This window comes from Lissotriton helveticus, chromosome 5_2 (genome assembly GCF_964261635.1).
Source record: "Lissotriton helveticus chromosome 5_2, aLisHel1.1, whole genome shotgun sequence".
In the NCBI taxonomy this organism is placed as follows: domain Eukaryota; kingdom Metazoa; phylum Chordata; class Amphibia; order Caudata; family Salamandridae; genus Lissotriton; species Lissotriton helveticus.
Window position 1 is genome coordinate 3,749,947 of NC_136066.1, and position 14,273 is coordinate 3,764,219.

General features: G+C 54.1%; 1 protein-coding gene across 4 annotated transcripts in view; it reads right to left on the bottom strand.

Annotated features, from left to right (window-relative positions):
- Window positions 1–14,273, bottom strand: part of SPTAN1 (spectrin alpha, non-erythrocytic 1) — a 342,467-nt gene that overhangs the window by 139,112 nt on the left and 189,082 nt on the right. For all 4 annotated transcript variants that reach the window (XM_078646605.1, XM_078646604.1, XM_078646602.1 and 1 more), the window contains 3 exons: window positions 5,945–6,076; window positions 4,898–5,035; window positions 4,042–4,146 (listed from right to left, as the gene is read on the bottom strand). In XM_078646605.1, the coding sequence (XP_078502731.1) occupies window positions 4,042–4,146; window positions 4,898–5,035; window positions 5,945–6,076 (375 nt within the window). The remainder of the gene's footprint in view (window positions 1–4,041; window positions 4,147–4,897; window positions 5,036–5,944; window positions 6,077–14,273) is intronic.

Consider the following 14,273-nt stretch of genomic DNA (forward strand, 5'->3'; position numbering starts at 1 on the left):
CCTCGAGGGACCGGCCATCTTCAAGACTGCACGACTTCTGAACAACAAGCCCGCCGAGTGAATTCCTGGTGAGTGCTTGGGGTCCGAGAAGCCCCCACCCTGAGCAGCTCCAGCACCGAAGAGCAGCCCCCCAGCATCTCCACGATCTGCGTGGGGCCCTTCTGCTTTTTACTGCTCACCGCGTTGTTTGGCTACTAGCCCGCTGGCTTGTGGCCTTCCTGACGACGCCCGACGACATTTCTGCTGCTGGTCTGGTTGCTCCAGACTGGCCCTTGCTTCCCTCCATCGGAGAAGTACCCTGGACCCTCCTGGTCCACCCAAGACGCCATTTTAGGTCCACCGCGTGGGCCTTGCATTTGCCAAGACTTGTTGCCCAATCCTGGGTCCAGCGACGTCGACAGCAAGAACCTTCGTGGGACAGCTCGCACCTCCATCCTGGTCGCCGACAACGCCTCCTGGTCCGAGAGACTGCAGAGCCCAGCAGCGCCCACTCACCTGACTGCGGTGACTTCGCCCGGTGCCATCCTGGTGCCCACTTAATCACTGGCTAGTGATTCAAGAACTTGGTCCCCTCTGCTTTCAGGTTTCCTTCTTCCTTGATCCAGGCTTGGATCCATCGAACTTTTCTTCACTGGTCGCCTGCCAGCAACTTCTTCCTTCCAGGCTCCTGGTCCGGCAACGAGATCCCCGACGTCTTTTCAGACCTATGCAGCTGCAGCCCCTGGGCTAGGTAACTTCGGCACTTCGGTGTCCCAGCATAGCCTCACTATCCTAGGGTCAGGATCCACTGTCGTTTTCTTCCTACCAGGTCGGGTTCGCCCGTGAACACTAACTTTGCCTTTACTAGCCTCCATAGACTTTGTCCCGCATCCCGCGTGAGAGTGCACACTCTGCACCCGAGTCCCCTAGGTCTCCTAGTAGTAATCTAACGATTCCCTAGTCAAGTCCTAGCGATTCCAAAGCCTATTAGAACTGTTACTTACCTGCTAGTAATTCGCATTCCACTTTTAAAGTATATGGTTTTTCGTGCCCCTCGGGCATTTGTGTATAACGTGCTAAATTAAGTATTTTCGTAAGAGTTTTGTTGTGTGCCTAGCACCCTGTCCTCATAAAGAGTACAGGGTTGTTGTGATCCTAATAAATACACTGTTTTATTTTCATAACACTTGTGTGGTGTCCTTTCACTGGGTGTTCAAGGGGTAATGTGATGGTAAAACAGCTGGCTTAACACACCCTCTAGAGTCTTAGCCTTAGACTGCTCGTATCCATGCTACTAGGATAGCTGGTCTATAAGGTTGACTTACAACCAATCATCAATAAGGGTTGTTTGGACTGATATATAGTGATCACTAGAATAGTGAGCACTGCACATCAGGCCAACTTCTCACAGGGTTGTTTTGTGTTTTTTGCTGTAGGAGGCGCTATTGAGTCCCGTGGCAAATTTTTCGGTGCCGAAGATGGTTTCGGCTTGGTAGGCTTGTTAGAGGGCTTAGGTGGCTCTGAATCAGGCCTTGGAGTCTTTGGTGCCGAGGTTGGAGATTTTGGAGTGGAGACAGGTCTCGTTGGCCTTGAGGCGTCGGACTCTGGCTTTCCATCTTTATTTTTGGAACCGGAAGGTTTTGGAGCCGGAGCTTTCTGCGGATCCGGTACAGTTTTTGGCTTCGGCACCGATGCATCTTTTGGTTTGGGTGCCGAAGGGTCTTTGTCTTTGGGCACCGAAGGGCGTTTTGGCTTCGGTGTCGAAGAATCCTTCGGGTGTCGAAGGATGAGTGTGCTTCAGTGCCAATGGAAGAGGTGGAAGTGGCACATGTGGTTTTGTCGGTGCCGAGGCACCGGAAGGCGTAGTTGTTTTCCTCGGAGCCGAGCCCGAAGGCGGGGCGTCTGAGGGTATATTTCAGTCTCGACTGGGCCCCATGGGCGGAGTGCTGACCGTTGCCTTTGGCTTGGGTAGTGTCTGTTGTGCAGGGGCAAGAGTACTCACGGGTTGACGAGATGGAATCGAGTCATCTGAGTCCCCTGCCTCCGATATGATCTGGAGATCAGGCGAGTCTTCCTCGGCGACGAGTGGAGCCTCGTCCTCGGAGATGTCTTCGAGTGGATCTTCGCCTTCGGAGATGTCGTCTTCGACGATCTCCTCCTCGAAGATGGCCTCCGGTGCTGGTGCTGATCTCCTCATCGCGTGTCGACGTGCCCTCCGATTCCGAATGGTCTTTTTCGATCGGAAGGATGCACAAGCTGTGCAGGTCGACTCGTCGTGTTCCGGAGACAGACAGAGGTTGCAGACCTCGTGATGGTCGCTATGAGGGAATTGGGCTCAACATACCGGGCATCTCTTGAATGGAGTTCTGTCCATGAGGCGTAGGCCGTACGGCGCCGATAGGCCCAACGGCCTGGCTGATGGTGTCGAAAGTATTCTATTCGATGTCGATAAAGTTTTACAACGTTTTTTCGCTTTGAAGTTGCTGGAAAAGTCTTTTCTAGCCAGAGCGGAAAACTTTCATCCGAACCCAGTGGCGGAAAAAAACAATCTGAGGATGGTGTCGATGACCATGCACAGTATTGTCCAAGGGAGGAGTCACCTATCTCGTGACTACAAAGACTTCTTCCAAGAAGACAACAACCTGCAATCTTCCGAGCCCAACACCAGGTGGCGATCTATTGCAAAAGTGTACGATCTGCAGCTCATATGCCTCGAACACAAAGTTTTTAATACAGTCTGGTCAAAAACAGGTTATTGACAAACTAATATGTTTACGCAATAGTGTTTTGTGAAAGTGGATGGTGCAGACAAAGAAGCAGCTCTGCTAATATCAGCTAATGGGAGGTAACCCTAGACAGCCGTTGTGGTACACTTTTTACATTAAGTGTGCCCCCCCTCGAAGGTATGGAGAGAATACACTAATAACCTCTGCATAGCAAGTCTGGATGCATTTAACAATCCCCCTGATCTTGGCACTCCTTCCCTTCTTATTTATATATCCCCCTTTCAATGCCTGCTTTTGAAATAGACCGATCTTTATAGAGGCAAAGGCCACAAAAAGTGGATTTATCTTACAAATACATTTAGCCCCAGCAATATAATATATTAATGTAGGTTATACATGTAAGCTGCGCAATGGCCTTTCTACTACAAATTGAGATTGTGGAAAGGATACGGTCAGCTCAACGGGCATTCACATTAAATGGAGATACCATCTTAGGGTAGAAATTGTGGTTCATTCGAAGGACCATTCTGTCTCTGTGAACTTGTGGGAACGGCTCTACAACAGGAAGAGCTTGCAGTTCACGGATGTGCCGAAGTGAAGTTATTGCTACAAGAAAAGCCACTTTCCATGAAAGGTAGTGCAAAGTACATGAACTTTGCGAGAACTACCACATTAAGGTTGCAAGCAGGTGCAAGAGGTGTTCCTGGGGTATAACCTGATGAGTCCTTCATGAACACCATCACCATACCAATGCAAATAAGAACAGAGTTATCCCTGTTTTGCATATCGATGTTTATGGCAGACTTACCTTGTGAACATGAAATAGCTACGAAGGAATGTCCTGACCCTCCTGGGGTAGGGTATAGGTCATGGCCATGCATGAGGGTGAAGTTCATGTTCATAGACGTGTTGACGCGTCCTTCCTGCGTAAGAGCTCCACCCCGGGAGGTGTTCCGCCAGACAAGGACCAGAACGGCACCGTGAGTGGAAGTCGTGGGGGAGAAGCAGTAAAACGTGCAGAAACTGTGCTGGAGCGGAGGCTCCTGTGGGTTTCTCTGCTAGTGAACTCAAGGAGCTCGTATATGCCACAACATTATAAGAGTACTGAGGAATGGATACATTTTTAGACTAAGTTCCCAACTCTGTATATTACGTTAAAACGTTGGTCTTCTTATACTGGCTTTTGATACCTCAGCCAGCGCTTCAAGCATGCCTTTCCCCAGCAGCCAGACACTTCACGAACCCCAAACCATTCCCTGGTTGTTGCAGACGCTCTCCCCAGGCGTTCAGCACACCATTCCTTTGAGGCAAGGTGGCAGAGTCACGACGGTCTTACCTCATGGGCAGAGATATCCGCTTCCAGCAACTGGTGTTTCTTCAGCAGGTTATTAACAGACGCCAGATCCTTCCCATAATCCTCTGATGCCAGCAGAGCATCCACCTGCAAGCGGCATAACAAACAAACACGTGTCAGGAAACCATGGAGAGGCATGTGGCGAGAAGGGAAACACTTTAAATCATGCTCCAAACCCAAATATCTGCGATAATCAAGTACGACTTGTGGGAGAGACATTTAAAAAATCATTACAAATGAACTAGAAATGCTGAAATGTGGCAAAGTAGACCCATACAGGGTTATGCACACATGTACAACTCGGTCCCAAGGGCACTACATCAATTGTACGTGCCCAAGAGAAAGCCGTGCCCTAGCCATCACTCCAGTCTGAGTAAAAGAGCGATTGTGCTTGATCCGCAGCTATAGCGCTCCCCCTTCATCAAGAGCAATCCACAGCTCAACCTTCCATCCCCATGCCTGCCCAACCCCAACTCCTCCTTGCGGAATCAGCCTGATCCCACCCCACCTCCCATTCCCATCCACAAGAATCTGACCAATCAAGGTTTGTAGGCCAACCTCTCTTTGGGAATCAATCAGCTCTGGAGCTGTAGAACCAGCCAACTCGGAATGTGTTAGATGTTAGGAGTTCGGATATTTTCATTCCGCCACTCTCGGAGTGGCTGTGTATGAGAAAATAATGAAGTCTATCTGATTTCTTGCTGAACTGTTTTCCAAAAGTTTCAACGCTGACCAGGCTTTCCCTTCACAGTCCCACACATCTAGTTAAGTAGGGCGTTACTAATAGGAGATATTTGTCTTGAACAGACCTTTTACAGCGCAGGTGTCCGATACGTACCTCTGAGAGCCAGAAGTCAAAGTCCTTGATGCCAGTGTTGAAGTTCTGCTGTTTGTTGGCTTCCTTTAGCTTCTGACTCTTCTCCGCAGACTTCTGCACCAGGAACTGCCACTGGTCGGCCAAGGCCGCCAGACGCACCTGTGAGGGTAAGGAAGAGTGTAAATGGCTGGCGTCATCAGCATTGTACAGAGCAAAAGGAATCAGCAATGTCTAAAATAAACTTACGCCCCCTATGCCATCCAAGACTCAGCCACTGGCAAAGAAAAGAAGTTCTGTTTGCATTTTGTCAACATATTTTTTTTAAAGCCTGCAGCAGGTTAAAAAAAATATATATATATTGTTTAATGTGTACAATGCATCCATGGGATAAAAAATGAAGGTGTGTTGATTCAGAGTACTATAGAAATGTAAAATAGTCATTTACTGTAATGTAAGTACTGACCAGAATGCAATATGATACATAAAACAGCCAATACCCTAATGTGAGAGCGGAACAGTCCTCTGGGCAGAGCTAAAGGTCAGTCTACAGGGGTCTTAAAGCTTAGGTAACAGGTCCTGCAGACAGCTGCATTTTGTCACGCCAGGCCCTCCCCACATAATTTGAAGTATTCCACGAGCCAGATGTTCCCAGAGAAAATAGAAGCAGGAGTCCATTGGTGTGAAACAATGATGGCCCTAGAGCTGCAACAAAAGCAAGGTCCCCCATTGACGTACAGTACACAATTGCAACAGGAGAAAAACCCATATAACTTGGGCGCTCATAATCCCAGGACCCGGCAGCGCAAACCATGCAGCTAGTGTGGACCAAAGTGGACCCAACTCTTATTTATGCAAGTAGGCGGTCGTGATGTTTCCGAGGCGCAAACTGTCCACCTAGAAACCACAACAAGGGTACACAAGTTGCACTGCAACAAAGAATCCAGAATTCACCTCAAGCAGAGCAAACTGTGTGCCCGAAGCTACATTGACAGTAAGAATGGAAGCAAACAGACACCATTATGGCAGGAGCCAACGAACTCCCACAGAACTCTGAACAAAGCTACATACCTGCACGGCATCTTCGCTGCCAGCACATGCCCCGCGCTCAATCAAGGAGTTGCCCATGTCGATGACACCACGGATTCGGTCTGCATTGGCATGCAGCTCTGCCTCGAAGGCCTGATGCTTCTGATGTTTACTCTGACAGGAGTAACAAGAGAGTGTTAGCCAGACAAGGGTTCAAGAGAGGCGGAGAGCTGAAGGTGAGATGTGTGCACGCTACTCGCACTCCTGCTGTTTGGGGAGGGTTGTGTTTGAAGTCTCCAAGAGCAAAGGAAGTTGGGTAAATATAAGGGAAGGGAATGGGAAGAGGATTTGGGCTGGGGTGAGAGGTTATACAATATACACGAGCCACAAGACAGACACTTTACAGAGGGTAGACCACACTGGGTGCTTACAAGGATGGAGAAGTGTCGCCTCAAAAGGAGAGCTAACTACAGGACAAAAAACACCGCTGCCATGAACTGTTCTGCATGGTGTGTTACCAGCTGCTCAACCCAATGCATAGCAAGAAGACACGCCTTCCACATCCAATGCAACTCTGAACAGACCCTGCACCCCCACAAACATACACCCCCAAGGTCCTCCACCCAAGTTTCATCTTCACTCCATCAATAACTCAAAGAAGATCAGGACAGTCACCCCCATGCACCACAAGGTGTGCTTGAAGCTTTGTGTAGGTGGCTCCCAGCAGGTCTGTAGACCCTTCCGTGCTTCCCTCTGACCCCCGATTAGTCAGGAGGCCCCGGAAGGCAGGAGCCGACAAAGTGATCCCTCTCGCTCATTGCCTGAGAGTTCGCATTACTCCAATCCCTGTCCTCAGGTGAAACCACACCATGCAGAACTCGCCCAAAAACCAATTACAATTAATAAAGAAACCAGTACATAACAAAAGCCAGACGTGGACACTGGGGACGAGCAGAACCTGGATGGAAGGCAATGATGGGTTAGAAAAAGAATGAACAGACAGACAAATGATGGAGCTAGAAACAGGACAGGACCAGACGTGCGGCCACACTTATTCTACACACGTGGACCACATTATACAGTTGTGTAATTAACAGCTCAACTTACCAGCAGTTTGGAAAGCTATAAAACAGATCAAGAAAATGAATTCAGTATGTTTCTTTTGAAAGTGTGTAAGACAGGGAATTGTACGAAGACAGCCATTCAAACACCAACATTTTACAGAAGACCACGTTTGGAAGGTCAAACTTCCGGTCTGCATACCTCCACTATAGATGTACAGACCGCCTCAAGCTGCAGGCTGTGGTACAGACCGCCTCAAGCCGCAGGCCGTGGTACAGACCGCCTCAAGCCGCAGGCCGTGGTACAGACCGCCTCAAGCTGCAGGCCGTGGTACAGACCGCCTCAAGCCGCAGGCCGTGGTACAGACCGCCTCAAGCTGCAGGCCGTGGTACAGACCGCCTCAAGCCGCAGGCCGTGGTACAGACCGCCTCAAGCTGCAGGCCGTGGTACAGACCGCCTCAAGCTGCAGGCCGTGGTACAGACCGCCTCAAGCTGCAGGCCGTGGTACAGACCGCCTCAAGCTGCAGGCCGTGGTACAGACCGCCTCAAGCTGCAGGCCGTGGTACAGACCGCCTCAAGCCGCAGGCCGTGGTACAGACCGCCTCAAGCTGCAGGCCGTGGTACAGACCGCCTCAAGCCGCAGGCCGTGGTACAGACCGCCTCAAGCTGCAGGCCGTGGTACAGACCGCCTCAAGCCGCAGGCCGTGGTACAGACCGCCTCAAGCCGCAGGCCGTGGTACAGACCGCCTCAAGCTGCAGGCCGTGGTACAGACCGCCTCAAGCTGCAGGCCGTGGTACAGACCGCCTCAAGCTGCAGGCCGTGGTACAGACCGCCTCAAGCCGCAGGCCGTGGTACAGACCGCCTCAAGCCGCAGGCCGTGGTACAGACCGCCTCAAGCTGCAGGCCGTGGTACAGACCGCCTCAAGCTGCAGGCCGTGGTACAGACCGCCTCAAGCTGCAGGCCGTGGTACAGACCGCCTCAAGCTGCAGGCCGTGGTACAGACCGCCTCAAGCTGCAGGCCGTGGTACAGACCGCCTCAAGCCGCAGGCCGTGGTACAGACCGCCTCAAGCTGCAGGCCGTGGTACAGACCGCCTCAAGCTGCAGGCCGTGGCACCCTCAGTGCACACACAGCCTCAAGCTGCAGGCTGTGGTACAGACCGCCTCAAGCCACCGGCTGTGGCATCCACAATGCTGCACAACCAGGAGCCCTCGGAGGAGTATTTGCTCATGGATCAGGACCTCTGAGGCATCACTGCGGTCACGGAGCTCTTCGGTGTGTACTGAACCTCCAGAAACCTTGTAGGAAGCCGGCTCTGTATATACTATACCAAAGTAAGGCACAGTGTGCACAGAGTCCAGGGAGTCCCAGAGCTATAGCAGGGTTACATTGGGTAAGTACTAACAGCTCTTTGTGGTCGTGTGGGTGAGCAGTTAGGCTTATCAGAGGGTAGTGTAGTGTTAAGCACTTGTACATACTCAGGCAAGAAATTATGTCACACACTCAAAGACTGAATAGAGACCAATTGTTTGTATAAAAAGTTATTATTTTGTTATTTTTATTTCTAGAAACAAGATTTACTTAGTAGCAATTAAGTTAAACTTCATACAATGTTACTTTCAATGAGCTGGATTTGCAGAAACATTTAGATAACTTTTTGCAGTTGGGAAAACGGTTAAAAATGCAGGTAAGTGCTTTTAGATTACTTTTAGATTACAGTTCAGCTTTGGTACGATACGTACTCCCCACACAGTTGACACAACAGAGGACACTTGTAAGCAGGTTAACTTTTGTGCAAGAAATAGATTACTGTTTGTGCAGTTCAAGACAGTTCAACACTTTGAATTTCTTGAGAAAAAAACACTATTCAGACCTATGGGAAAAACGCAGTGTTAAGTTAAAGGTGAGTTAATCTGTTTTGGGACAGGAGTTTGAGGGCTAGAACCAAGGTTCAGTTAGCACTCAAGGGGCACCTCCAGCAGCACTAGAGCGGCCAGGGGCAGAGGGCATATGATAGCGAACGGGGATAGGGTGCATCTTGGTTGGGGACTGCTCAGGGGCAAGCCAAGCTCCTAGGATTAAGATCAGGGCAAGGGGGTCCCAAGTTAGCACTGAGTCCACACCACCAGCAGCGCAGGGGCAGCCAGGTGCAGAGGGCGTATGATAGCCAATGGGGATAGGGTGCATCTTGGTTGGGGACTGCTCAGGGGCAAGCCAAGCTCCTAGGATTAAGATCAGGGCAATAGGGGTCCCAAGTTAGCACCGAGTCCACTCCACCAGCAGCGCAGGGGCAGCCAGGTGCAGAGGGCGTATGATAGCCAATGGGGATAGGGTGCATCTTGGTTGGGGACTGCTCAGGGGCAAGCCAAGCTCCTAGGATTAAGATCAGGGCAATAGGGGTCCCAAGTTAGCACCGAGTCCACTCCACCAGCAGCGCAGGGGCAGCCAGGTGCAGAGGGCGTATGATAGCCAATGGGGATAGGGTGCATCTTGGTTGGGGACTGCTCAGGGGCAAGCCAAGCTCCTAGGATTCAGATCAGGGCACGGAAGGTCCCAAGTTAGCACCGAGTCCACACCACCAGCAGCGCAGGGGCAGCCAGGTGCAGAGGGCGTATGATAGCCAATGGGGATAGGGTGCATCTTGGTTGGGGACTGCTCAGGGGCAAGCCAAGCTCCTAGGATTCAGATCAGGGCACGGGGGGTCCCAAGTTAGCACCGAGTCCACACCACCAGCAGCGCAGGGGCAGCCAGGTGCAGAGGGCGTATGATAGCGAACGGGGATAGGGTGCATCTTGGTTGGGGACTGCTCAGGGGCAGGCCAAGCTCCTAGGATTAAGATCAGGGCAATAGGGGTCCCAAGTTAGCACCGAGTCCACACCACCAGCAGCGCAGGGGCAGCCAGGTGCAGAGGGCGTATGATAGCGAACGGGGATAGGGTGCATCTTGGTTGGGGACTGCTCAGGGGCAAGCCAAGCTCCTAGGATTCAGATCAGGGCACGGGGGGTCCCAAGTTAGCACCGAGTCCACACCACCAGCAGCGCAGGGGCAGCCAGGTGCAGAAGGCGTATGATAGCGAACGGGGATAGGGTGCATCTTGGTTGGGGACTGCTCAGGGGCAGGCCACTGTCTCAGGAGCCAAGCTCCTAGGATTAAGATCAGGGCAATAGGGGTCCCAAGTTAGCACCGAGTCCACACCACCAGCAGCGCAGGGGCAGCCAGGTGCAGAGGGCGTATGATAGCGAACGGGGATAGGGTGCATCTTGGTTGGGGACTGCTCAGGGGCAAGCCAAGCTCCTAGGATTAAGATCAGGGCAAGGGGGTCCGAAGTTAGCACTGAGTCCACACCACCAGCAGCGCAGGGGCAGCCAGGTGCAGAGGGCGTATGATAGCCAATGGGGATAGGGTGCATCTTGGTTGGGGACTGCTCAGGGGCAAGCCAAGCTCCTAGGATTCAGATCAGGGCAATAGGGGTCCCAAGTTAGCACCGAGTCCACTCCACCAGCAGCGCAGGGGCAGCCAGGTGCAGAGGGCGTATGATAGCCAATGGGGATAGGGTGCATCTTGGTTGGGGACTGCTCAGGGGCAAGCCAAGCTCCTAGGATTCAGATCAGGGCACGGGGGGTCCCAAGTTAGCACCGAGTCCACTCCACCAGCAGCGCAGGGGCAGCCAGGTGCAGAGGGCGTATGATAGCGAACGGGGATAGGGTGCATCTTGGTTGGGGACTGCTCAGGGGCAAGCCAAGCTCCTAGGATTAAGATCAGGGCAATAGGGGTCCCAAGTTAGCACCGAGTCCACACCACCAGCAGCGCAGGGGCAGCCAGGTGCAGAGGGCGTATGATAGCGAACGGGGATAGGGTGCATCTTGGTTGGGGACTGCTCAGGGGCAAGCCAAGCTCCTAGGATTCAGATCAGGGCACGGGGGGTCCCAAGTTAGCACCGAGTCCACACCACCAGCAGCGCAGGGGCAGCCAGGTGCAGAGGGCGTATGATAGCCAATGGGGATAGGGTGCATCTTGGTTGGGGACTGCTCAGGGGCAAGCCAAGCTCCTAGGATTCAGATCAGGGCACGGGGGGTCCCAAGTTAGCACCGAGTCCACACCACCAGCAGCGCAGGGGCAGCCAGGTGCAGAGGGCGTATGATAGCCAATGGGGATAGGGTGCATCTTGGTTGGGGACTGCTCAGGGGCAAGCCAAGCTCCTAGGATTCAGATCAGGGCACGGGGGGTCCCAAGTTAGCACCGAGTCCACACCACCAGCAGCGCAGGGGCAGCCAGGTGCAGAGGGCGTATGATAGCCAATGGGGATAGGGTGCATCTTGGTTGGGGACTGCTCAGGGGCAAGCCAAGCTCCTAGGATTCAGATCAGGGCACGGGGGGTCCCAAGTTAGCACCGAGTCCACACCACCAGCAGCGCAGGGGCAGCCAGGTGCAGAGGGCGTATGATAGCGAACGGGGATAGGGTGCATCTTGGTTGGGGACTGCTCAGGGGCAGGCCACTGTCTCAGGAGCCAAGCTCCTAGGATTCAGATCAGGGCAATAGGGGTCCCAAGTTAGCACCGAGTCCACTCCACCAGCAGCGCAGGGGCAGCCAGGTGCAGAGGGCGTATGATAGCCAATGGGGATAGGGTGCATCTTGGTTGGGGACTGCTCAGGGGCAAGCCAAGCTCCTAGGATTCAGATCAGGGCACGGGGGGTCCCAAGTTAGCACCGAGTCCACACCACCAGCAGCGCAGGGGCAGCCAGGTGCAGAGGGCGTATGATAGCGAACGGGGATAGGGTGCATCTTGGTTGGGGACTGCTCAGGGGCAGGCCACTGTCTCAGGAGCCAAGCTCCTAGGATTCAGATCAGGGCAATAGGGGTCCCAAGTTAGCACCGAGTCCACTCCACCAGCAGCGCAGGGGCAGCCAGGTGCAGAGGGCGTATGATAGCCAATGGGGATAGGGTGCATCTTGGTTGGGGACTGCTCAGGGGCAGGCCAAGCTCCTAGGATTAAGATCAGGGCAAGGGGGTCCCAAGTTAGCACTGAGTCCACACCACCAGCAGCGCAGGGGCAGCCAGGTGCAGAGGGCGTATGATAGCGAACGGGGATAGGGTGCATCTTGGTTGGGGACTGCTCAGGGGCAGGCCACTGTCTCAGGAGCCAAGCTCCTAGGATTCAGATCAGGGCACGGGGGGTCCCAAGTTAGCACCGAGTCCACACCACCAGCAGCGCAGGGGCAGCCAGGTGCAGAGGGCGTATGATAGCGAACGGGGATAGGGTGCATCTTGGTTGGGGACTGCTCAGGGGCAGGCCACTGTCTCAGGAGCCAAGCTCCTAGGATTAAGATCAGGGCAATAGGGGTCCCAAGTTAGCACCGAGTCCACACCACCAGCAGCGCAGGGGCAGCCAGGTGCAGAGGGCGTATGATAGCCAATGGGGATAGGGTGCATCTTGGTTGGGGACTGCTCAGGGGCAAGCCAAGCTCCTAGGATTAAGATCAGGGCAAGGGGGTCCCAAGTTAGCACTGAGTCCACACCACCAGCAGCGCAGGGGCAGCCAGGTGCAGAGGGCGTATGATAGCCAATGGGGATAGGGTGCATCTTGGTTGGGGACTGCTCAGGGGCAGGCCACTGTCTCAGGAGCCAAGCTCCTAGGATTAAGATCAGGGCAATAGGGGTCCCAAGTTAGCACCGAGTCCACTCCACCAGCAGCGCAGGGGCAGCCAGGTGCAGAGGGCGTATGATAGCCAATGGGGATAGGGTGCATCTTGGTTGGGGACTGCTCAGGGGCAAGCCAAGCTCCTAGGATTCAGATCAGGGCACGGGGGGTCCCAAGTTAGCACCGAGTCCACTCCACCAGCAGCGCAGGGGCAGCCAGGTGCAGAGGGCGTATGATAGCGAACGGGGATAGGGTGCATCTTGGTTGGGGACTGCTCAGGGGCAAGCCAAGCTCCTAGGATTAAGATCAGGGCAATAGGGGTCCCAAGTTAGCACCGAGTCCACACCACCAGCAGCACAGGGGCAGCCAGGTGCAGAGGGCGTATGATAGCGAACGGGGATAGGGTGCATCTTGGTTGGGGACTGCTCAGGGGCAAGCCAAGCTCCTAGGATTCAGATCAGGGCACGGGGGGTCCCAAGTTAGCACCGAGTCCACACCACCAGCAGCGCAGGGGCAGCCAGGTGCAGAGGGCGTATGATAGCCAATGGGGATAGGGTGCATCTTGGTTGGGGACTGCTCAGGGGCAGGCCACTGTCTCAGGAGCCAAGCTCCTAGGATTCAGATCAGGGCAATAGGGGTCCCAAGTTAGCACCGAGTCCACTCCACCAGCAGCGCAGGGGCAGCCAGGTGCAGAGGGCGTATGATAGCCAATGGGGATAGGGTGCATCTTGGTTGGGGACTGCTCAGGGGCAAGCCAAGCTCCTAGGATTCAGATCAGGGCACGGGGGGTCCCAAGTTAGCACCGAGTCCACACCACCAGCAGCGCAGGGGCAGCCAGGTGCAGAGGGCGTATGATAGCGAACGGGGATAGGGTGCATCTTGGTTGGGTACTGCTCAGGGGCAGGCCACTGTCTCAGGAGCCAAGCTCCTAGGATTCAGATCAGGGCAAGGGGGTGCCAAGTTAGCACCGAGTCCACACCACCAGCAGCGCAGGGGCAGCCAGGTGCAGAGGGCGTATGATAGCCAATGGGGATAGGGTGCATCTTGGTTGGGGACTGCTCAGGGGCAGGCCACTGTCTCAGGAGCCAAGCTCCTAGGATTAAGATCAGGGCAATAGGGGTCCCAAGTTAGCACCGAGTCCACTCCACCAGCAGCGCAGGGGCAGCCAGGTGCAGAGGGCGTATGATAGCCAATGGGGATAGGGTGCATCTTGGTTGGGGACTGCTCAGGGGCAAGCCAAGCTCCTAGGATTCAGATCAGGGCACGGGGGGTCCCAAGTTAGCACCGAGTCCACACCACCAGCAGCGCAGGGGCAGCCAGGTGCAGAGGGCGTATGATAGCCAATGGGGATAGGGTGCATCTTGGTTGGGGACTGCTCAGGGGCAGGCCACTGTCTCAGGAGCCAAGCTCCTAGGATTCAGATCAGGGCACGGGGGGTCCCAAGTTAGCACCGAGTCCACACCACCAGCAGCGCAGGGGCAGCCAGGTGCAGAGGGCGTATGATAGCCAATGGGGATAGGGTGCATCTTGGTTGGGGACTGCTCAGGGGCAGGCCACTGTCTCAGGAGCCAAGCTCCTAGGATTCAGATCAGGGCACGGGGGGTCCCAAGTTAGCACCGAGTCCACACCACCAGCAGCGCAGGGGCAGCCAGGTGCAGAGGGCGTATGA